Source organism: Dreissena polymorpha, chromosome 5 (assembly GCF_020536995.1).
Source record: "Dreissena polymorpha isolate Duluth1 chromosome 5, UMN_Dpol_1.0, whole genome shotgun sequence".
NCBI classification, from domain to species: domain Eukaryota; kingdom Metazoa; phylum Mollusca; class Bivalvia; order Myida; family Dreissenidae; genus Dreissena; species Dreissena polymorpha.
The window spans coordinates 68839959-68867023 of NC_068359.1; the positions used below are offsets into that span (position 1 = coordinate 68839959).

Below are 27065 nucleotides of genomic sequence, written 5' to 3' on the forward strand. Positions count from 1 at the left end.
TATTATCACTATTTAAAGGGACCTTATCATATTGGGAAGTCAATCAATCCTTAGGTCAGCCCATCACATTCCTGTTTTTGTTTAAAAAATGCTGCATGTTTGAAATCACAATGAGCTTTGGGAAAACAGGGCTTGATGCATGTGCATAAGGTGTTGTCCCAGATTATCCTGTGCAGTCTGCACAGGCTCATCACAAACAAACCTTTCAGTGTTAATAGTATAGCAAATATCTAGTTTGAGCAGAAAGTTTCTTCCCTGATTAGCCAGTGTGGACTGCGCAGGCTAATCTGGGATGACAAATTAGGCATTGCCAATTATCACGGCTCACACTCACCAGTACAATATAGGACGTGTCTTCATTATCTGACAACATAGACGTGACGTCGTGAAGATTGGCACTGCCAAGTGTGCGCATGAAGTTCGTCTCGAGGTCTTCGTGACACATCAGGAGCTGATACTTGGAGATAACTGCGCAGCATGGAACACAGGACGTCTTTGTGGAGCTCATCTGTAGAAGTTTCAACTTATTTATTTAAGCTCGATTGCATTTAAAGCCTAAGACTTATTGAAACACTCTTGAGTCCATATCCTGGGTAGATCTAGTACCAAAACTACTCTTAGTTTTCGGACACTCTTAATTTTCGGCGACCTTCTTTTTAAGCTTTTTGAGACTTAATTTTTGGACATGACGATTTTAGCCTGCGAGTAACTCATATTCTGTTCAGATTTTATGCTGTTTACTGCTTATCAGTACCTAAGGTTTGAAGATATAGCCTTAAAAAATTGAATCTAGTAAAAAAGGTCTTTAACTAAATATAACTTTCCTAGGGACTACAAATGCATGAAAATACATATCTAAATGGTAAAGGGTTAAGGCAATAAAACCTGGCAGATGCATGCCTGTGGGCAATGGACCATTACATTTGCATAATTTAGTAAATTACCATTTATACCAGTAGAAAACACTCGATTCACCCAAGAGCATTGGAAATGATATTGTCATATTATAAGGAAGCAGTATGCGTAATTTTTAACTTTTTTGTTTTGTATCATTTTTGTTTTGTATCATTTCAGGGAAGAGTTAGCAAATCTTTAAAGTTGTATTTATTACAAATTAGAAAAAGGAGAGTAAATTACAATATAACTATTGTGCATTTATTTATTGCTTTTATTTCAATATAATTATAATTTTTGAATATTATTTTCTGTCTCTAAATTTTCTGACACCTGTAATTTTTTCATAATTTCCGTATCTAAATTTAAAAAAAACTTACAGTTATTATGGTACTTGATGTCTACTTAGTGTTAAAGCAGTACTTAGTGGTACATCTTAAATGTGTGCCACATATCTAAGTGGTATAGCTGTAATAAGTGCACCAATATAAGTGTTATATAAGTAATTTGTGTCACCAAACCAATTAAGTGGTACACCAGTAATTTGTGCCACCAATCTAAGTGGTATAGTAATAATTTGTGCCACCAATATAAGTGGTATAGTAGTAATTTGTGCCACCAATCTTAGTGGTATAGTAGTAATTTGTGCCACCAATCTAAGTGGTATAGTAATAATTTGTGCCACCAATATAAGTGGTATAGTAGTAATTTGTGCCACCAATCTTAGTGGTATAGTAGTAATTTGTGCCACCAATCTAAGTGGTATAGCAGAAATTTGTGCCACCAATCTAAGTGGTATGTCAAAAATTTGTGCCGCCAATCTAAGTGGTATAGTAGTAATAAGTGCCACTGATCTAAGCGGTATATACTTAGTGCCCATACATATGCCAGTAATTGAAAATTGCCTTTTTTAAGTCACATGTGGGGGAGAATTGCTGTAGAATTAATTTCATGAACAATCACAACGCAAGTTATGCAGTTGAGTTGGGAATCAAATCTGTGATCCTCCAAAATGTTGTCAAGCACTTATTTGCAATAATCAAACTCCCAGCTATTGACCCTCTGGATTGCTTGGATAAGCTGTATGTAAATACTGATAAAAGTTCAAAGCACCCAGCATAAAGCCTTTGGACACATAAAGGCTCTTTGTTAGGAAACTCTATTTTTTATAATAAATATCTCAAATGTGACAACAATCCATAATGTGACAATAGGGAGAAGACCTTGTATTTCGTTCAAAACCCATTCTAAAATGTACATACATGTATTATAAATGTTGTATGAAATTCTATGTATAACGATATTATTCAAGCCCTCTGACACTGCCTAATCCACTCACCTTCAAGCTCTCTGACACTGCCTAATCCACTCACATTCAAGCCCTCTGACACTGCCTAATCCACTCACATTCAAGCCCTCTGAAACTGCCTAATCCACTCACATTCAAGCCCTCTGACACTGCCTAATCAACTCATCTTCGAGCTCTCTGACACTGCCTAATCCACTCACCTTCAAGCCCCCTGACACTGCCTAATCCACTCACCCTCATGCTGTTCGACACTGCTTATCCACTCACCTTCAAGCCCTCTGACACTGCCTAATCCACTTTCTTTCAAGCCCTCTGACACTGCCTAATCCACTCACCTTCAAGCCCTCTGACACTGCCTAATCCACTCACCTTCAAGCCCACTGACACAGACATATCCACTTGCCCTCATGCTCTCTGACATTGCCTTATCCACTCACCTTCAAGCCCTCTGACACTGCCTAATCCACTTACCTTCAACCCTCTGACACTGCCTTATCCACTAACCTTCAAGTTCTCTGACACTGCCTTATCCATTAACCTTCAACCCTCTGACACTGCCTTATCCACTCACCTTCAAGCCCTCTGACACTTCCTAATCCACTCAACTTCAAGCCCTCTTACACTGCCTTATCCACTTACCTTCAACCCTCTGACACTGCCTAATCCACTCACCTTCATGCTCTCTGACACTGTCTAACCCACTTACCTTCAAGCTCTCTGACACTGCCTAATCCACTTACCTTCAAGCCCTCTGACACTGCCTAACCCACTTACCTTCAAGCCCTCTGACACTGCCTAATCCACTCACCTTCAAGCCCTCTGACACTGCCTAATCCACTTACCTTCATGCCCTCTGACACTGCCTAATCCACTCACCTTCATGCCCTCTGACACTGCCTAATTCACTCACCTTCAAGCCCTATGACACTGCCTAATCCACTTACCTTCAAGCCCCCTGACACTGCCTTATCCACTCACCTTCATGCCCTCTGACACTGCCTAATCCACTCACCTCCAAGCCCTCTGACATTGCCTAATCCACTTACTTTCAACCCTCTGACACTGCCCAATCCTCTCACCTTCAAACCCTCTGACACTGCCTAATCCACTTACTTTCAACCCTCTGACACTGCCTTATCCACTCACATTCAAGCCCTCTGACACTGCCTAATCCACTTACCTTCAAGCCCTCTGACACTGCCTAATACACTTACTTTCAACCCTCTGACACTGCCTAATCCACTCACCTTTAAGCCCTCTGACACTGCCTAATCCACTTACTTTCAACCCTCTGACACTGCCTAATCCACTCACCTTCAAGCCCTCTGACACTGCCTGACACAGACACTGCAGCCAGTTGTTTGCCTCAAGCTCCGTTTCTACGGCGATGTACCAGTAGGCCCCATTCTGGAGAATGATGCGCACAGCATGGTTGCGGTCACTGTTGAAGTCGCGCTTGCAGCCTACACACTGGCCTCCACCCAGGCTGAGGAAGTGAGCAGGCTTGTTGTCATCCTTTTGGTTGTACAGACACAGCATGCCATCCCTGGGGTGGAGGAATAATCGAAATGACTTAAACCATTTACCACTCAGATGCACTTTTTCACGCATTTGTAGTCCCTTAGAAAACCAAATTATATTAAAGACTTTTCTTACTAGATTCATGTTTTCAAGTCTTCATTTCCAATCTCAAGATATTGATGACCAGCAAACAGAAGGAAAACAGACTGTGATTGACTCGCAGGATACAGATTTATGCTGGCTGCAAATACCCAATATGACTTAGCTTTTGAGCGTTTTTGTTTAAACTGGTACATGACTTAGTTTTCATCACACCACAAATTTAATCATGATTTATTTTTTGGAAAAAGCATAATCGCTTAGTACCATCATCTAAGCATTTATTTCAGTAATGCTTTTCATCTCCTTGATATACATTGTAGTTCACCTATTTCCTTATTTTTAGGAAGATTGTTTTCCATCTTCGGTTTTCATGAAGGTGAAAACCGGTTTTCATGTTCTAAAACACTCCTTCTTGGTCTCATTTTTCCGCCTGAGAAGGTTCAATTTCTGCACATTATAAAACAAGAGGGTCAAGATGGCCCTAGTTCGCTCACCTGAGAGGAGTCGGTTCATTCAATCTTTACCAAACGTCAAACTTGACCTAGATATTGTCCAGACAAACATCCTGGTCAAGTTTCATCATTATGAACCAAAACTCTGGCGTATGGAGTGTTTACGAGGTTTTTGTAAGATTCGACCTGGTGACCTATATTTTGACCCCTCATGACCAAACATCAAACTTTGCTTACAAAAATAAAAAATATGACCAAGATTCATAAAATCTGAAACAATTGTGACCTCTAGAGTGTTTACAAGGATTTTGAATAATATAATGAAAATTTTGACAATCTAAGGGCAATAATTATGGCATTTATTATGCGATTTTGCTCATTATCAAACTTGACTGAGATCTTGTGGCCATTAGCTTCTCAGCAACTTTGATAAAAAATGCTTGAGAAATGTGAATCCTAGAGTGTTTACAAACCAAATGTGGACGGACGGACGGCGGACAAAGACCAATCCTAAAACCTCACCTGAGCAATAAGGTGAGCTAAAAAGTGTTTTTTTTTCACTGATCTGAGCCATTTTCCAGCTTGTCCGAGATATCAATGAAACCAATGTATTGACTAAGTTTCACGATGATTAGGAAAACAATGTGACTTCTAGAGTGTTAACAAGGTTTCTCTATAGTCATATACAGAAAACTGCCCAACTCCCCTGGCGGCCATGTTTTTTTACCGATCGGGACCATTTTCGATCTCATCTGAGATATAAATAAAACCAATATTTTCACCAAGTTTCATGATGATTGGGCAAAAAATGTGACTTATAGAGTGTTCACAAGCCTTTTTAACTATATAAATATAAGAAAAATGTGCCCCCTCCCCCCCTAGCAGCCATGTTTTTCAACCAACCGGAACCATTTTTGAACTTAACTCACATATCTAGGAAACAAATGTTCTGACCAAATTTCATGACGATTAGACCAAAAATATGACTTCTAAAGTGTTCCCATGTTTTCACTATATACATATATCGAAAACTGCCCCGCCCCTTGGTGGCCATTTTTTTTTACCGATCTGGACCATTTTCGGACCCGTCCGAGATATCAATAAAACCATTGTTTTTACCAAGTTTCATGATGATTGGGCAAAAATTGTGACTTCTAGAGTGTTTACAAGGTTTCTCTATAGCCAAATAAGGAAAACTGCCCCGCCATCTGGCGACCATGTTTTTTAACGGACCGGAACCACTTTTGAACTCAACCAACATATCATTAAGACAAACATTTTGACAAAGTTACATGAAGATAAGGCATGAAATGTGACTTCTACAGTGTTTACAAGGTTTTTTTTCTTCTTTTCTTTTGTTTTTTTTTGACCTAGTGACCTAGTTTTTGACCCAGCATGACCCAGTTTCCAACTTGATCAAGGTATCATTGGGACAAATCTTCTGACCAAGTTTCATGAAGATCGCACAAGAAATGTGGCCTCTAGAGTGATTACAACCAAATGTGGATGGACGGACGACCGACAAAGACCGATCCCAAAAGCTCACCTGAGCAATCAGGTGAGCTAAAAAGAAAACAATAATATTCATACAAAGTCTAAGTATCGACAATATGTTATACCTTTTAATGAAGGTCTTTTCTACGTTGAAGGAAGTGTGAAAAAGAATATTTGAAACACAATGCAGACTGAAATTACTTCCAAAATATGTCCTGCATAGTAGGGTTTTCAACAGGTGACATTATTCGTCCCAATGGTTAACATTGCTTACTTGAGTACAGCATGTCCCGAGCGCCAGGTCTGTGTGCGCAGGATGTTGACAGTCTCCTGAGACTTGTAGAACAACATTCCCTCCCGGTCCCACTCACAGGAGCCTTTGTCACACTTCGGGTCCTCCCAGTGAACGAGAGAGTAGCACACGACCTCACTGTCAACCATCTAAAAGAGGGTCATGTAATGCATGAGATAGGTTGTAAACATTGTTGTTTGTTCTTGTTTATTTAAATATGTGATGCGTAGTCTAAAGAATATTGATGGGACCTCAATAGGGAAGCTATTTTAGCTTTAAGAAACAAGTTTAGTGTCTCCTTGCCTTGCTATTTCAATTAATAGTTCCTCGAGTTGCTCGAGTCATTCTTCCACCAAACTAAGCATCAAAGGGAAAGACTCATGTAAGTGAGTAGCGGGTGTTAACATGAATGCATGCAATAATTGAGCCTTGGTCTGGAAAAATTGGGCTTAATTTATGTGCACAAAGTGTTGCAACAGATTAGCCTGTGCAGTCTGCACAGGCTTATCAGGAACAACACTTTCTGACTAAACTGGATTTTTGTTATGCAGAGACTTTCAATAAATGAAATCATTTCATAAAAGCGGACTCTTTACGCACATCCATTCAGCCCACTTGTCCAAGAGGCTCAATTGATTCAGAGCCAACATGACTAGAAGTGGTTAGCACAATAGGCAAGTTACGTATCTCACACTTCTGTTATCAAGAATCACATAGCAGCTCTGGACTCTGACAGCAAGACTATTATGTACATGCAAGCAGATCATGAAACTGATCATAGGTAAATACAAGTACCAGTAAATCTTTTGTCTTATGCTTGGAATTTCAACTAGCCCCACATATAGTATTGTAGAACCCACCTCCCAAAAAAACTGACTAAATTAATTTCTTATCATGGCATTCATATATTTATAATTTTTGTTGTAAAACTTGTAAGATGTATTTATAGTCAGGCTCAAACAAGTATACAAATATCCCCTATCATTTCTTTTAAACCGTTGAAAAAATACAAATGAGCCTCGTTCTGAGAAAACTGGGCTTAATGCATGTGCGTAAAGTGTCATCCCAATTTAGCCTGTGCAGTCCGCACAGGCTAATCAGGGACAACACTTTCCGCTTTTAAGGTATTTTTAGTTTCAAGGAAGTCCCTCCTGACCGAAAATCAACTTTAGCCGGAAAGTGTCTTCCCTGATTAGCCTGTGCGACTGTGTGTTATCTGGGATAACACTTTACGCACATGCATTAAGCCCAGTTTTCTCAGAATGCGCCTCAAATAAAATCTCTCACCTCACACTTGCACTCTGCTGCTATGTACTTCTGCAATGCTATCTTCTGTATCGTGTTGCCCGTGTCCACAACCAGACGGCCAGGCTTCATTTCAGATTTCTCCATGCTTGATGCCAGGCAGTCCACTAGTGCTCTGAGAGTGGGAACAAACAAATGCAGCAAGTTGTTTACAAATGCTTTATCATACATAAAAAAAGCTTGCAAAATTGAGCCTTGTTCATGAAAAAATGGGCTTACTGCATGCGCGTAAAGTGTCATAACCAATTAGCTTTTGCAGTCTGCACAGGCTAATCAGAAAGCACACATTCCACCTAAATTGTTTTTTATTTAGAAGAAACTTCTTTTAATAAAAAAACAATGAGAGCGGAAATTTCCGTCAACATTTAGCCTGTAGAGACTGAACAGGCTAATCTGGGACTACACGTAAGGAACATGCATTAAGCCAAGTTTTCTCAGAACACGGCTCAAATGTTTCAACTTTTTAACAACCAAAGAGAGACTTCCTTATTGATCTTTTGGGCCTCCTTGGGTCATGCTAGATTACTTTAGTTATACACAAAGAATAAAACACTAAAACTGAATATTGTCTACTTAAAGCTACACTGGTAAAATTGTTTTCATTTACCGATATGTATTCACATTCAACGAGATGTGATCAAAGTTGAAGCTACCTTTAGAGAGTAGCAAAATCTTGAAGGTGCTTTTAATAATAATTTATAACAAAACAAATACATGTACTTCATAGAAACTGATACATAAAATTCAATTACATTTCCAAGTGTAAGTATTTTTTTTATAGAAAATAACAAACCAGTATAAAATAATTTGAAGAAAATGGTACCCAAAGCCATGTCCTAGTTTTCCCTTACATTGCCGAAGTCATTAACCAACTTACACTTTTCCTTGGTTAAATGGTTTACCATTACTAAGTGCAATAAAGCCAGTAATTGACAACTGCCCTATTCAGAACACAGGTCGAGGGAGGATGGTTGAATAAAGGATTTCATTGCCAGCCAATAGGTCCACCAAGAATGGATTTTTGTTCAGAAAATACTACCTTTGAACAAAAAATACTATACAATTGGAAAGTGTTGTCCCTAGTTAGCGTGCGCGGACAGCACAGGCTAATCTGGGACGACACTTTTTCACATATGCATTAGACCCTGTTTTTCCAGAGCGGAGATAATTTAAAATGATTTAACTGTCATAACTGCATGTAAGCAGCACATACATTGTGGTTCTCTCCTCCCCAATAGTCAGCCAGTGTTTCGTACGCTTGTTCTTGCAGGCGATGTTGAGTATCTGGTTCTGGCACCCAATCTGAAACCAACCCACATGTAAGAAACAGTCTCAACGGCAACTGTAAGCAAGACAGCCCAGAGCTGATGAAATGTCAATTCTGTTATTTAATACTGCAACACATAGTGCGTACTAAGGGAAAAACTATTGTATCTCAAATACAAATGTTTAGCAGATACAGTAGTTTGCAGTACATGGCATGTTCACTCACCGACACAAAGTCAATGTCTGAGAACGTTATGGCTGCGGTCTTTGAGAACTTCTTCTTGCCCTGTTGTCGCTCCAGCAGGTACAAGGACCTGCTGGTAACCAGTGCATAGACAGGCCTAACCTTGCCCTCCGTGTGACCTTGACAACACGTGAACATCTGAAATATAACACCAAATATTAAGTAAACATATGAAATACAGAATCTGAAATATTTCAAATTATTTAATATAAACATGTGAACTATGGATTGTACACCAACATAGTTATGAGAGAGCATAGACTGGCTACAACTTGCCCTTTGCAACAAATAACATTTTAAAACAAATTTATGAAGTAAAAATATGAAAAACGCACAAAATCTACACAAAAATGGAATGAACACTTGCAATATGAAACAAAAAAGTTGTGAAATATGACATTATCAGTTGATCTGTAAAATTAACAGCTGAAATACGAAACAACTTTAGGAACATACAAAAAAATAATAACAATTGTGTTTCTTATGAAATTACTTAGCAAATTATCTGAGTGAAATTTTTGTTTAGATGAGACTTCCTTCATAATAAAAAATAAAAATAAAAGGGGAAAGTGTAATCCCTGCAAAGTTTGTGAAGATTTCACAGGCTAATCTGGGACGACACTTTAGGCACATGCATTAAGCCCTGTTTTCCCAGTGCCAGGCTAATTGTTAATTCCATTACCTTGACAATGGTCTCCTCTTCCTCGCTGTCCACTATGTCTAACATCAGGTACAGCATGGTGTTGTTATCTAACCTACAAAATGTGAGTCACAAAGCTCTATGGGTCTATTTGATTACATCTGTAAGAGTCTATTTAATTGAGAGATGCTGTTGGATTTATAATCACAACTTATCATAGACTGGTCTGGTACTAATTTGTATCAATAAGTCGCAAGAAAGACCTGACTTGATCTCGATTCAAATACCGTCATAAGTCAAAATTTAAATAACTGGGCTAAACTCAATCCTATTAACAAGTCTGAAAATATATAACACTCAAATTCTCCAGCTGACAGACTGCTTTTCATTTCTATTCATAAGTCACAACTAACAGATCCTTGCAAAGGCTTATCAGGGATGTAACTTTCCGCTTTTATGGTATATTTGGTTTAATATAAGTCTCATCGTAGCAAAGCCGAAAGTGTCATCCCTCATTAGCCTGTACATAGAGCAAATCACAACTAATTAAAACACAGTATCCATGCTCCACATTTCCAGCCAACAGACTGGTTTCATTCCCATTCATAATACACAACTAATTAAAAGACCGTATTCATACTCCACTTCGCCTGGCGACAGATTGGTACTCCTTGGTCGTGTGAGACTGGTGACCTTGACCTTGCCCTCCTCCTCTATATCCCCGTCCTCTTCCTCGAAGGTCAGGTGGGTGTACTGGTTCAACTTCCTCTTTTCAATCAGCTCTTCCACCTTTGCTTGCAGTACTTGCTGCTGTCCGGAGGCTGAATAAACAAGACTATTGTCAAGCAATATGGTCCCCTACCAGTGAAACTCCACCATTGTCAGAATTTATTTTTTTTATATTTGTTGCCATAGCAAACAGAATTATCGACGTAGGACAAAATGAAATAATGTGCATAATCTCCATATTACCATCTATCCATGTTTCAAGTTTCATGAACAAATATTAAGAACTTTTAAAGTTATTGCAGGATCCAGAAAAGTGTGACAGACTGACTGACTGACATACTGACGGACACACAGAGCACAAAACCATAAGTCCCCTCCGGTTTCACCGGTAGGGGACAATAACAGCAGCTTACTTGTATGATACTTTCATGAGACTAGATCATATATGTTATATTTAATCACCTTTTCTTCACCATTTTGATAATGGGGCCCAGCCCTTTGGATTGGAAAAAATGGGTAGTTTTGACCACCATTGGGAAATTGGTGTTGTTTTGTTTTTTGCTACTTATAACAAGTCACTGTGACCTTGACCTTTGACCTAGTGACCTGAAAATCAATAGGGGTCATCTGCCACTCATGATCAATGTACCTATGAAGTTTCATGATCCTAGGCGTAAGTATTGTTGAGTTATCATCCGGAAACCATTTTACTATTTCGAGTCACTGTGACCTTGACCTTTGACCTAGTGACCTGAAAATCAATAGGGGGCATCTGCCAGTCATGATCAATGTACCTATAAGTTTTATGAACCTAGGCGTAAGCGTTCTTGAGTTATCATCCGGAAACCATCTGGTGGGGACGGAGACCCACGACACCAGTACAAATAATATAATCTGCAAATGTGGTCCTTAACTGCATCCAAGAACAAGTCACTGTGACCTTGACCTTTGACCTAGTGACCTGAAAATCAATAGAGGTCATCTGCCAGTCATGATCAATGTACCTATGAAGTTTCATGATCCTAGGCATAAGCGTTCTTGAGTTATCATCCAGAAACCATCTGGTGGGGACGGAGACCCACGACACCAGTACATAATATAATCTGCAAATGTGGTCCTAAACTGCATCCAAGAACGAGTCACTGTGACCTTGACCTTTGACCTAGTGACCTCAAAATCAATAGGGGTCATCTGCCAGTCATGATCAATGTACCTATGAAGTTTCATGATCCTAGGCGTAAGCGTTCTTGAGTTATCATCCAGAAACCATCTGGTGGACGGATATACGGACGGACCGACATGTGCAAAACAATATACCCCTTCTTCTTCGAAGAGGGGCATAATAAATGACAAACCTTATCAACTATAAATATCTTACTGAAACTATCATTTGTATATAAAAGGGGTCAGCTTTGTTTGTACCGATAGATTAGATGGGTTTTTACAAAATTCATGGAGATCAAGATCAAAACTATTGTGTTCATTTATTATTTCATAACACACACAACTGCAAATGTGTACAATGCCCTAATATGATGAGCTATAGTAAACTTTAAAAGTCTCATGGAAGTATCATGAAAGTAAGCTGCTGTTTTTTTTAGCCTTGTGCTGGGAAAACTGGGATTCATGCATGTGCCTTAAGTGTTGTCCAACACTTTCCAATTTTACGTTATTATGTTGTTTGAAGTAAGTCTCTTATTAACAAAATTGCAGTTAAAGTGTAAAGTGTCGTCCCAGATTAGTGGTTGCTAGGTATTGTTCAGAAATGAATGATCTACAGACTGAGCCATCTATCCAACAACAGACAGGTTCAAAGCAATATATACCTGCATCTATAATTGAAAAGAAGCTGAATTATGAATCTGCCAGTATAAAGTGTGGCACAAAAACATATGCTGAAATTTTGCTCAACTGCAGCGGGTGTTTCAACTAAGATGCTTCTTGCTTGCTCAATGCTACTTCTGGTAATGAAAAGAAAACATTAAAGTTTTTATTTTTACATCTTGGTTACCACAGGCCTTTTTTTCGCTGATTTTAAAGCCATTATTTTGTCGTACTGCCTTAAGCCAAAAAGTTTGTTTTCCCCACAACTGATGGTTTTCTTTTCAGATGTTTTAAAATAAAGCTGTTTTTTCTGTTTTGTGTAGCTTTATCATTACAATAATTCAATAGTTATTTATCAAGACATTATAATTTTTCCCGATCTAAAAATAAATTGATGCTAAAATTAGCAATTTAACTGGTATCGTGATTTCACAAAACAGTAAGGACAGGCCTTGGACCATTACCTCTTACCCACTAACACACAGTTTAAAATACAAACCTTCAAGATCTGTGCTAGAAGACTGGGATGCTTGACTGCTTCTGTCCTCTTCTGACATTGCATATGGAGACTGGGATGGTTTGAATCCTCCGCTCCCATTGGATGATACAGCACTAGCTGGCCTGTTATCTGCTTTCTGATTGGTCACTTTCAAAGTGATGTCTGCCAAATCAGAAATGGATTGGTATGACATCACAGACTTACTCCTGTTCTGATCGGCTGATAGAGGATCAGGCGTTTTCCTATTGACTGGATTTGAATCTAAAGGATGCAATGAGGCCACACCTCTACTGGAAAATCGATCCTTCCCAGTATTCAACACAGACGGTGTACTATGACTATTAAAAATTTCAAATTTTATCACAGGGGAATTTGACACAGATTTTCCATTTATTAACTGATTACTTGCATTATTTCCAGCCATTTTGCTGCCTGCAACAGTTAAGTCATCCTCATCACTTTCATTTTCATCGGATCCAATTACAGAACTGTATATACTGGGCCCAACTGGTTTCTCTTTTAAAACATCACCATTTGGCACTTTCTGATCACTTAGCTCATCGCAGGTCCCCCCCTCATACACTCCCTTATAATCTCTAAACTCTTCTGTTGAATACTGAAACAAATCAGAATCTTTCCTTTCTATTTCACTAATATTGCTTTTCACTGAATTTTCTTTATGCTCCATTTCTTCACCGCTATCGATAATATTTTGCACCTTTGACTTGATCTGATCAGTAAAACTCTTAGTGACAGTTTGTTCATCTTGATTAAACTTCTCCGTCTCCATAGTTTTATCACTTTTCACACTTTCACTTCGTTTTCGTCCAGAATGGTCCATTTCATGATGAATCCCTAACGAGGAACTAGATCGACTTCTGTTGCCACCCTGACTACTAATTTCTAAACCGTGACTTAGACTCTGATGCCCAAAGCTGCTATGATCTCTAATGTTATTATGCATATTACTACTACTAGTAGTTGTAATCTTTGGAGCCTCTAAACTATGTAACATTGATGCGTTTTTATCCTTTTTCGAGTCATCACTGCTACCGCCTAGAGTAAACTGACCATTTGCATGGGGTTGATGACTACTGGAGAGTTCGTTACCATCTCCAGGAAGCCTCTCACCTATCCGTTCACAATTTTTATCATCAGATTCCAAATCTTTAACATTATTTTCGTCATTGTTGTTCTGATTGTTCATTATTGCACTCGCAAGTTTGAAGTCGTCTATTGGAGGGATTGCTATAACCGGCCCGTGAATGGCACTTGCGGGTACCTCTCCCTCTGCGATATCAATTTCTGAGAATCCAGACACTGAGTTGAATGTTTTTTTCCTCTTGCGTTTGTGAGCTTTGCCTTTTTTGCTCAAGTGGATCACCTCTAAAGAATCTTCTTCTCCGTCTAAGTCTTGACTAAAATGAAAATATTGAAAAAAGAAAATACAATAATCTATTCATTAAAAAGACCTGTCCGATGAATTTTTTTACAAATGATTCCAGTAAATTTTCATTGATATCAGCATAAAGAAAACTGCAAAAACTTATTGAAAATCTGTTTAATGAACTTCAAAAAACAGGAAACCAATGTGAACAGTGAAAATTACTACTTCTACTTCATGTAAATTGTTAAAAGACTGCCACTATCCAGCATTCAGAAATTAGAGTTATCAAACTGTATAACTTTAAGTTGAAGTGGAAGTTTGCCAATTAATAGCTTTACTACAACAAATCCTGAATAGTTTTAAATCAAGTCAAATATGTCAAGCAAATGTATATGTTGTGCAATAATGACTTAAATCCCAAATACCCTTAAGTAATTAAAATTCTTGGCATGAACTTTGTTTTTTCAAAACATGACTTTTTTTGTGAATTTTTGATTTTGAAGAAATGGAGCAATTTGCATCTATCATTTTAAATTAAGTTTGTGTTAAATTCGTAGATCTGTCAATACAAAAAATCTACCAAAATTTATGTCCGACTTATTTATGATTGATCAGTAGTCTAGTAAAAAATCAACAATTTTGATAACGGGAAGATTAAACCTTTAATATTCAAAAGCAAAGGCAAGCACTTAACCCTTTTCCACTCAGAAGCAAAGTGAAAATAACTATATGCATACATCATAAAACCAGAACAGCCTGTGAGTAACTCACAGTCTGTTCTAGTTTTGTGCTCTTTGCTGCTCATCAGTATCTTACGGTTTTTAATGACGCCTTTAGAACTAAAATGTCTTTAGAAAGGTCTTTAATTAAATTTGATTTTCTATTTGACTACAAACATATAACAAGAGCACCGCATAACGGGTGCCACGCTCGGCTGCGAAAGCTTGTCAGATATTTTTTTGACCTAGTGACCCAAAAATGGGTGTGGCGTGTAGAACTCATCAAGGTGCATTTACATATGAAGTTTCAAAGTTGTAGGTGGAAGGACTTTGATTTAAGAGCCAATGTTAAAAACCTTTACAAACCTTGACACAGACGGCGGACACGGCGAGCTGGCTATGACAATACCTCGGGTTTTCTCCGAAAACAGCCAAGCTAAAAATGTGAACGTTAAAGGTTCTACACACCTAGTACGTGAGTTATTCATGGAGTCAATGGGTGTTATGCTACGCTGTCGGTAGTTCCAGTCTGAATGAATCCCACTGTCGAGTGATGGTGACACGCGTTGACTGGTACTCAGGTCATCGCTGCTTTGACTGGTTGAATCTTTGTCCGGTTTGTAATACGAAGAGCTGCCAGTTTCGAACACAGTCTGCAGAGGAAAAATTGTCGTGGGAAGTTAAATTTTCTAACAATACAAAAAAAAATTATTACATTTATAAAACTCCAAAAAATCTAATAACATTTTTAACACTACAAAAATGTTGATTACAATTCTAAAACTACAAATTTGCTGGTAAAGCAAAAAAGCACAAGAGAAAAGATTTTTTTTATGTACAAGGAATGAATAAAAATCATTTATTTATTTATGTTTTAATATGTATTATAATTTTTGTTTTTAATGATGCTACCATGGAACAAAACACAGTCACAGTAGGCCACTCTAACAATCCATGCTACAAATTTGTGTGTCCTAAAAAGAACAAACAGAACTACTATGTCTAAACTGACAACGAAAGTGTAAAGGCTAATAACTTTATCACAACACCATCATATATACTACAAGATCAAAATAATAAGTAAAACAAGTATAACTTGAACTTGTGACAGTAGTTATTAATGTTCCCTTAAAGGGGGTAATCACACAAAAGTCAAGATGGCGACGCCCATGCCGGGAAAGGCATTTTTCACCCTGTTATACCCTTTATTGCTTTTATTAATTTTTAAATGCTGCTCACTTTACAGCCATATCACCAATAAAGTAACTAGCCATTATCTCGTATTAATATTTGCTCCATCTCGACTTTATTCGCTACAAAATATTTGAGTGGGATGACAGGTCAACTAAGAAAATTTGTTGTAAGTAAAGTCGAGATATAAAGCGAATTTTAATACGAAATATAGGCAAATCACTTTTCTCACCAATATGGCTGGAAAGTGAGCATCATTTAAAATGTAAACAAAAGAAATAAAAGGTATAAAACAGCAAAAAACTACCTGTCTTGTCATGGACGTCGCCATCTTGACTATCACATAATAATCTCTTCTGTCCCTGACACGGCATGAAGTCATATATAGCAAGTTGCAACAATTACAATTGGACTCTGGGGCGTGGCCAGTCTTAATCTCAGGCGCATTTTTAAAACAAAGTTTATAGAGTACCCGAATACAATCTTACATACCATATATTAAAACTCTGGGCATTATGTTTCAGAGGAACTAATTTTTAAGTTACTTTTCTGTGTAAGTAACTACTAATAATTGACACACTAGCCGTTTCCACTTATGACCCTTTGGTCAGGACTAAGAAATATAACACATTTGGGTGCAGTATTTTCAGAGATGTTCATTTTTGCTAATTCATTCTTCTGTAACAATAACAATGTTACAGAAATTATCGGTTAAAAAAGGGGCATAACTTGGGAAAACAGAATAGCCCCTTTACTTTGGGATGTGTGTGTGGGGGTACAACAAACTGATAAAATATCTCAATACACATTTAATTAATCTTGGCGCAGTCCTTTCTCTTGTGCCTTTACACCCATTTATATAGGTTACATATCAACCACCTGTGCAATCTACATCAATACATTTTCCCAAAATTCACGCATAATAAGCAGTCGACCAGCTTAACAATCAGTTTGTATGTTTTTTAAATTTGAATTAATGCCACACTAACATTAATCTTATTTGTTTGAGCATTTTATCCAAACAAGAAACCGTCAGAGACAGGTGATGCTCCCCAAAGGTTTTTTTTGTCACAATATTGCAATATATATTCAGATAAAAGGAAACGTCTTGAGGGGCATAACTTTGGACAAAATAATACGATGGATGGTTTAGCAACTTAAAAATTTCAAAGGGCCATAACTCTCTAAACAAGAAACCGTCTGTGACAGGTGATGCTCCTCAAATGTTTTTTTTGTCACAATATTGCACTTTATATTCAGATAAAAGGAAACGTCTTGAGGGGCATAACTTTGGACAAATAATACGATGAATGGTTTAGCAACTTAAAAATGTCAAAGGGCCATAACTCTCTAAATAAATCATCTAACCAGAACCCACAAATAACATGCGCATCTCCTCAAGGTAGTTAAGCTTTCAATAAAGCTTCATTGAATTCCAGTCAGTAGTTGGGGAGAAATAGCCGGGACAAGAATTGCACTATATGTACAGTTTATAGAAAATTTAAAAGGGTCATAACTCTGTGAAAAAGCATCCAACCAGAACTGGCTGATAACATGCACTCCTCCTGTTGGTAGTGAAGCTTCCCATAAAGTTTCATTGAATTCCCGTAATATGTTGCTGAGAAATAGCTCGGACAAGAATTGCACTATATGTACAATGGAAAATTTCAAAGGGCCATAACTCTGTGAAAAAGCATCCAACCAGAACTGGCTGATAACATGCACTCCTCTTGGTAGTGAAGCTTCCCATAAAGTTTCATTGAATTCCGGTCATTAGTTGCTGAGAAATAGCCCGGACAAGGATTTCACTATATGTACAGTTAATGGAAAATTTCAAAGGGCCATAACTTTGTGAAAAATCATCTGACCAGAACCGGCTGATAATATGCACATCTCCTCTTGGTAGTGAAGCTTCCCATAAAGTTTAATGGAATGCCGGTCATTAACTGCTGAGAAGCAGCGCGGACAAGAATTGCACTCTATATGTACAGTTAATGGAAAATTTCAAAGGGCCATAACTCTGTGAAAAATCATCCGACCGGAACCCGCTGATAATATGCACATATCCTGTTGGTAGTGAAGCTTCCCATAAGATTTCATTGAATTCTGGTCATTAGTTGCTGAGAAATAGCACGGACAAAAATTGTGCACGGACGGACACACAGACGGACACACAGACGAAGCGGCGACTATATGCTCCCCCCAAATTTTTTGGGGGAGCATAATAAATCATCTAACCAGAACCCATAAATAACATGCGCATCTCCTCAAGGTAGTTAAGCTTCCCATAAAGCTTCATTGAATTCCTGTCAGTAGTTGGGGAGAAATAGCCCGGACAAGAATTGCACTATATGTACAGTTTATAGAAAATTTCAAAGGGCCATTACTCTGTGAAAATTCATGCGACCATAACTGTCTGATAATATGCACATCACCTGTTGGTAGTGAAGCTTCCCATAAAGTTTATTGAATTCCCGTAATAAGTTGCTGAGAAATAGCTCGGACAAGAATTGCATTATATGTGCAAGAAAAATTTCAAAGGGCCATAACTCTGTAAAAAATCATCCTACGAGAACCGACTGACAATATGCACATCTCCTCTTGGTAGTGAAGCTTCCCATAAAGTTTCATTGAATTCCAGTAATTAGTTGCTGAGAAATTGCTCGGACAAGAATTGCACTACAGTCAAACCTGAATTCAGCGGTCATTCAAGGGAGATGATCAAAGTGACCGTTGTCAACAGGTGACCGTTGAATTCAGATCACAATTTTAAGATGGTTTGTCAGTTGTTAGTATTGCTACGTCGTTACCCCACCCAGTCGTTTGCATACAGTGTTACACAAAGGCTCATTGCCGTTAACTAAGCATAATAAAAGATAGTACGGTGTAATTGTACCGTTCTAAAAAGACGCAAAAAGTTTGTTTAAATTTATTCGTACGCAAACATCACACAAAAGCATTTTTATTCAACAACCTCATATTAAATACAAACATTCATTCATTCTTCATCCAAAAAAACATATGAAATCATGCACACAAAAAAAGATAACTTATCACGCAAAAACTTAAAAACACACACAACCATTATCACTCGCAACAAACAAAACAAATCACTCCATTCATTCTTTATCCAAAAAAACATAGCACATCATGCATCAAAAAGAAGATAACTTATCACGCAAAAAAACTTAAAAACACACACAACCATTATCACTGGCAACAAACAAAACAATTCACTCCATGCTAAAAAACTCGCTTATCTTCTTTTGAACACTAGCACACTTGACCCGGTGCGCAAAGAATTCGTCTTGGAATTTCATAATGGAGTCAAGCATCACCTGGTTGTTCTTTGCCAAAGCAACGTTCTTTAGGTGATCAATAAACTGGCACGTTTCGCTGACGGAGCAGACGGTGCTGGATGGGGGAAGTGCAGAGCTTTCTTCAAACACTTGACTCGCTCCTCTAATGTGAGGAACTTACGTTTACCACTCATTGTTATTCCTTCTTTTATTAATCCGATTGCTTTAAAAAAATGTTGTGTACCCTAGAAAGCTCTTTTAAAGAATGATCCGAAAATGTTATTTTTAAATCGATACTCAATGTTGTAAGTACAATGTACTAATTAGCGGTCATTTAATAAGCGATAATTACTGTAAACGTGTCACAAACTCTGACATATTTGCTTTTGAAGATACCCCCACAATTATCCCCGGAAAAGAAACCTTCTCAACACCTTATTGTTTGTTTACTCGCAGCGGACCGCTTTTATAATATCAAAGACAATTACCGCTATCAGACGCTTTTACCGCAAAATAGACGGACACATGATGTGCTGTTTTTAATTTTCGCGACTCGAGACGACTCGAGACGACTGATGCGTGACCGTTGATTTCAGGTCAAACATGAATTTCGGAGTGGAATGTAGTGGCCGTTGGCTGTTATGGACAGGTGGCCGTTGAATTCAAGTGTTATATAGAGGGTTTTTCGTCAGGGGGATTCCAGACTGACCGTTGTCTGCAGGTGACCGGTAAATTCAGGTGGCCGTTAGGTCAGTTTCGACTGTATATGTACAGTTAATGGAAAATTTCAAAGGGCCATAAGTCTGTGAAAAATCATTTGACGAGAACCGGCTGATAATATGCACATGTCCTCTTGGTAGTGAAGCTTCCCATAAAGTTACATTGAATTCCGGTCATTAATTGCTGAGAAATAGCCCGGACAAGAATTGCACTATATGTACAGTTAATGGAAAATTTCAAAGGGCCATAACTCTGTGAAAAATCATCCAACTAGAACCGGCTGATAATATGCACATCTCCTCTTGGTAGTGAAGCTTCCCATAAAGTTTAATTGAATTCCGGTCATTAATTGCTAAGAAATAGCCTGGACAAAAATTGTGCACGGACGGACGGACACATGGACGGACGGACAAACGAAGCGGCGACTATATGCTCCCCCCAAAAAAATTTGGGGGAGCATAAAAATCAGTTGATAACACCACAATATGCATCAAGCCATGGCAGGAGAAAGGCAAATATAACATGCAAATCTTTTAAAAAAATAAACAAGATATTGTTTGGCCAAATGTTCTGACCAAGTATATGGTGATTGGGCAATTCATAAACCTCTAGAGTGTTCACAAGGTATAAGTTGAAGACACATTAAACACAACAGACAAAAGGTTGATTACAAAAAACTCATTACGGAACACATCATGCTCAAGTGATCTATTACAAAAAACAAGTTGACAACATGCAAAACAATTTTCTTACTGTGATTTTTCTTGACAGTTTAGTCTTAAATATAAGAAAAATATTACAAAATATAAACATTGAATTCTTACACATGTCACTACATGTTCTTAAAATAATCATGTAAAATATTTTGTATGTGTCAAACGTTAAAAAAATTACAATACAAAGATCACCAATGCTACAATTATTTCAAGAAACATTAAACCCTTTCAGTGCGGGAACCGAATTTTGAAGGCCTTTGCAAACAGTTTGGATCCAGATGAGACGCCACAGAACGTGGCGTCTCATCAGGATCCAAACTGTTTGCTATTCTGATAGTATTCTTTGAAAAAAATCGAAGAAAATGCTGATTTTAGAAACTCAGCAGACGACATTTTAGCAGACGACAAATTTCCCAGCATGCAAAGGGTTAAATGTCACCCCTTTGAATAATAAAATACCACTTTTTCGTTCCTTTGTGGAAGATGGTCCAATTGAGTGGGGGAGAAAAAGCATGTAAGCGCATGAAAAGCGGGAATTTTCTGTCATGTTAGAATACTATCAACAATCTGTTTATTCTTTCACAATACTTAAAGGCTTCACAGTAAGGCTTTTGTTATTAGCGAAATACATTGATTGACCCCATAGGATTAGGCCAATTTAAGCAAAATAATTACTCTTTAACTGGTATGAATTGATATTTGTATGCACATGCTTATGGCAGTTCTTATTGAACAATAATACTGCATTTAACATGTTTCATCCTATTTATCTGCAAACAGCCTGGTGAATAGGAAACTATATTTTTGACGATGCTGGAACAGCAGCGTCCAAGGTTTGATAACCAGTAAAAAAATTCTTCACAATGGCAACCTATGTAATAGACCGAGCCAGTCCGATTGAGATAACTCGATTTTTCAGTTACTTCCCTTGGCATTCGCCACTGCGTAGTAGATTGCTCGTTGATTTTCATTGATAACATTCTCCTAGCAGAGTTGTCGTTCGTGTTGATAAAGGTAAATATTAATAGAACAGCATATCCTGGGGAAACAGATTCAATAAGTGTATCAGAACGTTAATTTCAAATTAGTAATTTTACATCCATTTTATTTTTATGGACCAATGAAACAACTATATATTTTCTCTGTTTTGTTTGATATTTGTTCTCGATATATTTAGTAAATAAATTGCCAATAAAAACATGTAAAATTAACTTTTTAGGTGATCACAAAACTAAAGAATGCGAACGATTTCGAACCTGCAAATTGTAAACGCTGCACTGCTATGATATATATATAGATAAAACAACATTTATTTATGTAATTGTCCGTCCCGCTAGCGCAGTGGTAAGGACGTTTGCTTTTTCACCTTTAGGACACCGGTTCGATTCCCGCTCCCGGCACAATGTTATATTTTGTATGTTTTGTGGTCACCATTCCTGACAGTTGTTTTTTTCCGGAAAATCTCACCCCCCCCCCCCCGCAGCATTTGACCATATAAAAAATTAAAAAGTATTTCAGTACAAAACAAATAGCTTGAAATTGCAATGTTTGTTCTCGATTTAGTAAATAAATTGCGAATAAAAAGATGTCAAATTAACTTTTTACGTGATCATAAAACTAAAGAATGCAAACGATTTCGAACCTGCAAATTGTAAACGCTGCACTGCTATGATATATATAGATAAAACAAACTTTCTTTGCGTAATTGTCCGTCCCGCTAGCGCAGTGGTAAGGACGTTCGCTTTTTCACCTTTACGACACCGGTTCGATTCCTGCTCCCGGCGCAATGCTATATTTTGTTTGTTTTGTGGTCACCATTCCTTACAGTTGTTTTTTTCCGGAAAATCCCCCCCCCCCCCCCCCCCCCCCCCCGCAGCATTTGACCATATAAAAAATTAAAAAGTATTTCAGTACAGAACAAATAGCTGGAAATTGCAATGTTTGTTCTCGATTTAGTAAATAAATTGCGAATAAAAACATGTCAAATTAACTTTTTACGTGATCATAAAACTAAAGAATGCAAACGATTTCGAACCTGCAAACTGTAAACGCTGCACTGCTATGATATATATAGATAAAACAAAATTTCTTTGTGTAATTGTCCGTCCCGCTAGCGCAGTGGTAAGGACGTTCGCTTTTTCACCTTTACGACACCGGTTCGATTCCCGCTCCCGGCGCAATGTTATATTTTGTATGTTTTGTGGTCACCATTCCTTACAGTTGTTTTCTTTCCCGGAAAATCTCATCCCCCCGCAGCATTTGACCATATAAAAAATTAAAAAGTATTTCAGTACAAAACAAATAGCTGGAAATTGCAGCTATAATTCAAAATTCGTCCCAACTGTCGTCAATCTAATCTTATTAGGTAGGAGTGCTGGACACACTCCGGGTCCCAACATTATGCAGCCTCAGCGCGGACGTAACTCATTACCTTGGAAAAATACATATACACACACTGGGTGCAGCCTAGGCGTGTATAGACTCAAACAAGGCAACAAACTCAAGTGCGGGCACAATCATTTAAAATTTACATATTGAATACGATATTCTAACAGAAATTACACAACCACCTAAGTGTACATACCATGTTTGATATTTCATTCGATTGTTAGATTTCAGCATATACATGTATAAGGTCATTTCCCTTTTAATTAACTTATCCATATGTTCTTGGGCGAACTCGGCTAGTCAAGTGCTCATACGATTGAGCTCACATGGTCCGGCTATGTGCTCATACCTACTTTCAAGAATTATCATGAATGTATTGCCATACTTAATGAACAAGAATGTGACCCGCCTCCCAGTTTCGCTCAATGGGTCAAGTTACCCACGGGTACTACTGCCCCGTACCCCTAAACTTTTTTTCGTACCAAAAAGGTTTCGTACGCAAATTTTTTTCGTACCAAATTTTTTTTCGTACCCAAATGTTCGTATCAACATACACAATTGTGGTGATATAGATCAACTTAAATTGATGTTTTATATCCATCCTCTTCAAAAGCATCGTCACACCAGTACTGCCAGTACTTTGATTAACAAATGATACCATGTTAGTGTACTATTTTCCAAACCATTTGTTGGCTTTATTTTTAAATTGTCAAACCTTTAAACAGAAAAAATAACTTTCCCAAACCCAATAACATATGACACATTACGCACATTCATCAAGTGTCTAGACTAACCTGTGGCAGTGGTTTGTTGGGCACATGGACGCTCTCCATGCTGCAGATGGACAGGCGGTCAAAGTCCATGGAGGCCTCGATGTTGTTACGGCTGCTCTTGGGAGGATAGATACACAGGTCCAGGTAGGGCACGTCCTGCAGGAGAAGGTAGCAGAGCACGGATCAAAATTAGTGCTATGCAACTCATGCTTCGTATACTTAACAAGGTTTTCAATAACCGTGATTATATGATGTCACAATAGTAAAATGGCAGCCATTTTCGGTCCAACTTGCTAGTTTTCTAAGATTTAATTTTTTTCTCTCCATTTTGGCATTTAATACATGGATGTGCATTGCACGTTGTTTTTTTTTTTACCAGAGCACATGCCTACAAGCCCTACAATGGGGACTGTTGTCAGAGTCTTAGTGTCCCATAGAGTGGGTTTGCAATATTTTATTGGTTGCATGAAATAATATGAGTTCCGTTCTGGGAAAACAGGTTTAATGCTTTTGTGTAAAGTGTCATCCCAGATAAGCCTGTGCACAGTCTAATCAGGGACGATACTTTCCGCCTAACTTGAATTTTGTTTAGAAGAGACTACCTATAAACAACAAAATCCAATAAAAATGGAAAGCTTCGTCTCTGATAAGCCTTTGTGGACTGCACAGGCTTATTTGAGAGGACACTTTACACAAATGCATTAAACCCCGATTTCCAAGAATGACACTCATATTATCACTCAAATCAAAACCATGGAGGACAAATTGTCAGGGGTTGAAGTCTTATACTTTTTGGCCTTGCACTTGATTTAGTAGCAAGATGTTTTCAAGAAAATAACAAACAGGCAACCTTGTGATGTAAAACATTGCATACAATTTTTGAGACTTCTATTTAATTCAGACCATGGAAATGGCATTAAAAATATGAAGAGCAAAAATTATGTGCAAAAGATATGAGTCAACAAGACTATTGCAAAGCAATATAAGTCCCCTACAGTTGAAACTCCACCATTTTCAGCAATATTTCTAGTCTATTTGTTGCCTTAGCAACCAGAATTCTTGATGCAGGAACAAAATGAAATGATGTGAATAATCTCCATATTGCCATCTATCCAAGTTTCAAGTTTCATGAAAAAATATGATGAACTTTTAAAGTTATCGCAGGATCCACCATTTTCAGCAATATTTCTAGTCAATATGTTGCCATAGCAACCATAATTCTTGAGGTAAGAACAAAATGAAATGACATGCATAATCTCCATATTGCCATCTATCCATGTTTCAAGTTTCATGAAAACAAGATGTGTTTGTGAAACACAATGTCCCCTATATGACGTTTGACCTTGAAGGATGACCTTGACCTTGACCCTTCACCACTCAAAATGTGCAGCTCCATGAGATACACATGCATGTCAAATATAAAATTGCTAGATTCAATATTGCAGAAGTGACATTACATGAGCAATTTTGACCCATATATTTGACCTTGAAGGATGACCTTGACCTTTCACCACTCAAAATGTGCAGCTCGATGAGATACACATGCATGCCAAATATCAAGTTGCTATCTTCAATATTGCAAAAGTATTCATAAAATAAGCGATTTGGGCCACATATATTTGACCTCTGACTTGAAGGATTACTTTGACCTTGACCTTTCACCACTCAAAATGTGCAGCTCCACGAGATACACATGCATGCCAAATATCAAGTTGCTATCTACAATATTGCAAAAGTACTCATAAAATGAGCGATTTTGGCCACATATATTTGACCTCTGACCTTGAAGGATGACCTTGACCATGACGTTTCACCACTCAAAATGTGCAGCTCTATGAGATACACATGCATGCCAAATATCAAATTGCTATCTTGAATATTGAAATACTGCAAAAGTGTACATTAAATAAGCGATTTTGACCCATATATTTGACCTTTGACCTTGAAGGATGACCTTGACCTTTAACCACTCAAAATGTGCAGCTCCATGAGATACATATGCATGCCAAATATCAAGTTGCTATCTTCAATATTGCAAAAGTTATTGCAAATGTTAAAGTTGGCGCAAACCAACCAACAGACCAACAGACCAACCAACCAACAGACAGGGCAAAAACAATATGTCCCCCACTACTATAGTGGGGGACATAAAAAACTTTTAAAGTTATCGCAGGATACAGAAAAGTGTGACAGACTGACAGACTGACTGACAGACAGAGCACAAACCATAAGTCCCCTCCGATTTCACCCGTAGGGGACAATTACAGACTGACAGACTGACTGACAGACACAGCGCAATCCATAAGTCCCCTTTGGTTTCACCGGTAGGGGACAATTACATGAGGTGATCCAACAGCTCAAACCCTTTTTTGTTCCAAATCCTGCAGGAGCAGTTTGCAGGAGAAATACTATAACTTACACATTCCAGTTGAAATTCAGTTTTTTCTAGCCCTGCTATCACTGTCAGCAAAACTTCGAACTTCTGAAAGTCCATTACATATATGGAAGTTATATAATCAATTACAATTATGGATGTTATATAAACAATAAAAAAAAATTGGAAATAATTAAAACAATATACAAGAGGGCCATGATGGCCCTGAATCGCTCACCTGACTAACCTTGCTTCATGAACTTAAATTTTATTAGACCCATATACAATCCCAAGCCAAATTTCATTAATTAATACATTCTGACAAAATTTCATTAAGACGTGATGAAAACTGTGACCTCTTTCATCTACACAAGGTTTTACTAGAATTGGCTCAGTGACCTTTTTTTTGACCCCAGATGACCCATATAGGATCCAAAATCAGATATTATCAAGATAAACATTCTGACCATATTTCATTAAGATCATATAAAAACTATGACCTCTAATGTTTTCACAAAGGTTTTCTATGATTTGACCTAGTGACCTAGTTTTTGACCCCAGATGACCCTAATACAATCACAACCCAGATTTCATCATGATAAATATTCTGGCCAAATTTCATAAAGATTTAATGAAAACTGTGACCTCTACTGTATACAACAGATTTTTTTTAATCTGACCTAGTTTTTGACCCTAGATGACCCAAATTCAATCCCAACCCAGATTAAAACAAGACACACATTCTGACTATACTTCATTAATGTCTGATGAAAACTGTGACCTCTATAGTATACACAAGGTTTTTCTATTATTTGACCTAGTGCCTAGTTGCTGACCCCAGATGACCCAAATACAATCCAAACAGTGCTCCCCTTGCCCAAAAATTTATGTAGCCAACATTTTAGCCAAATGGAATTTTGTGTAGCC

The 27065-nt window shown here is 37.8% G+C and overlaps 1 protein-coding gene across 1 annotated transcript in view; it reads right to left on the reverse strand.

Annotated features, from left to right (window-relative positions):
* LOC127832172 (pleckstrin homology domain-containing family M member 2-like) overlaps positions 1-27065 on the reverse strand; it is a 42997-nt gene that overhangs the window by 4214 nt on the left and 11718 nt on the right. Inside the window, exons 5-16 of the mRNA XM_052357471.1 lie at positions 26184-26246; positions 23786-23920; positions 15146-15330; positions 12572-13989; positions 10160-10340; positions 9562-9634; positions 8862-9017; positions 8583-8671; positions 7352-7484; positions 6047-6213; positions 3518-3749; positions 335-508 (exon numbers count right to left, since the gene is read on the reverse strand). Coding sequence (XP_052213431.1) covers positions 335-508; positions 3518-3749; positions 6047-6213; positions 7352-7484; positions 8583-8671; positions 8862-9017; positions 9562-9634; positions 10160-10340; positions 12572-13989; positions 15146-15330; positions 23786-23920; positions 26184-26246 — 3006 coding nt within the window. The remainder of the gene's footprint in view (positions 1-334; positions 509-3517; positions 3750-6046; positions 6214-7351; positions 7485-8582; positions 8672-8861; positions 9018-9561; positions 9635-10159; positions 10341-12571; positions 13990-15145; positions 15331-23785; positions 23921-26183; positions 26247-27065) is intronic.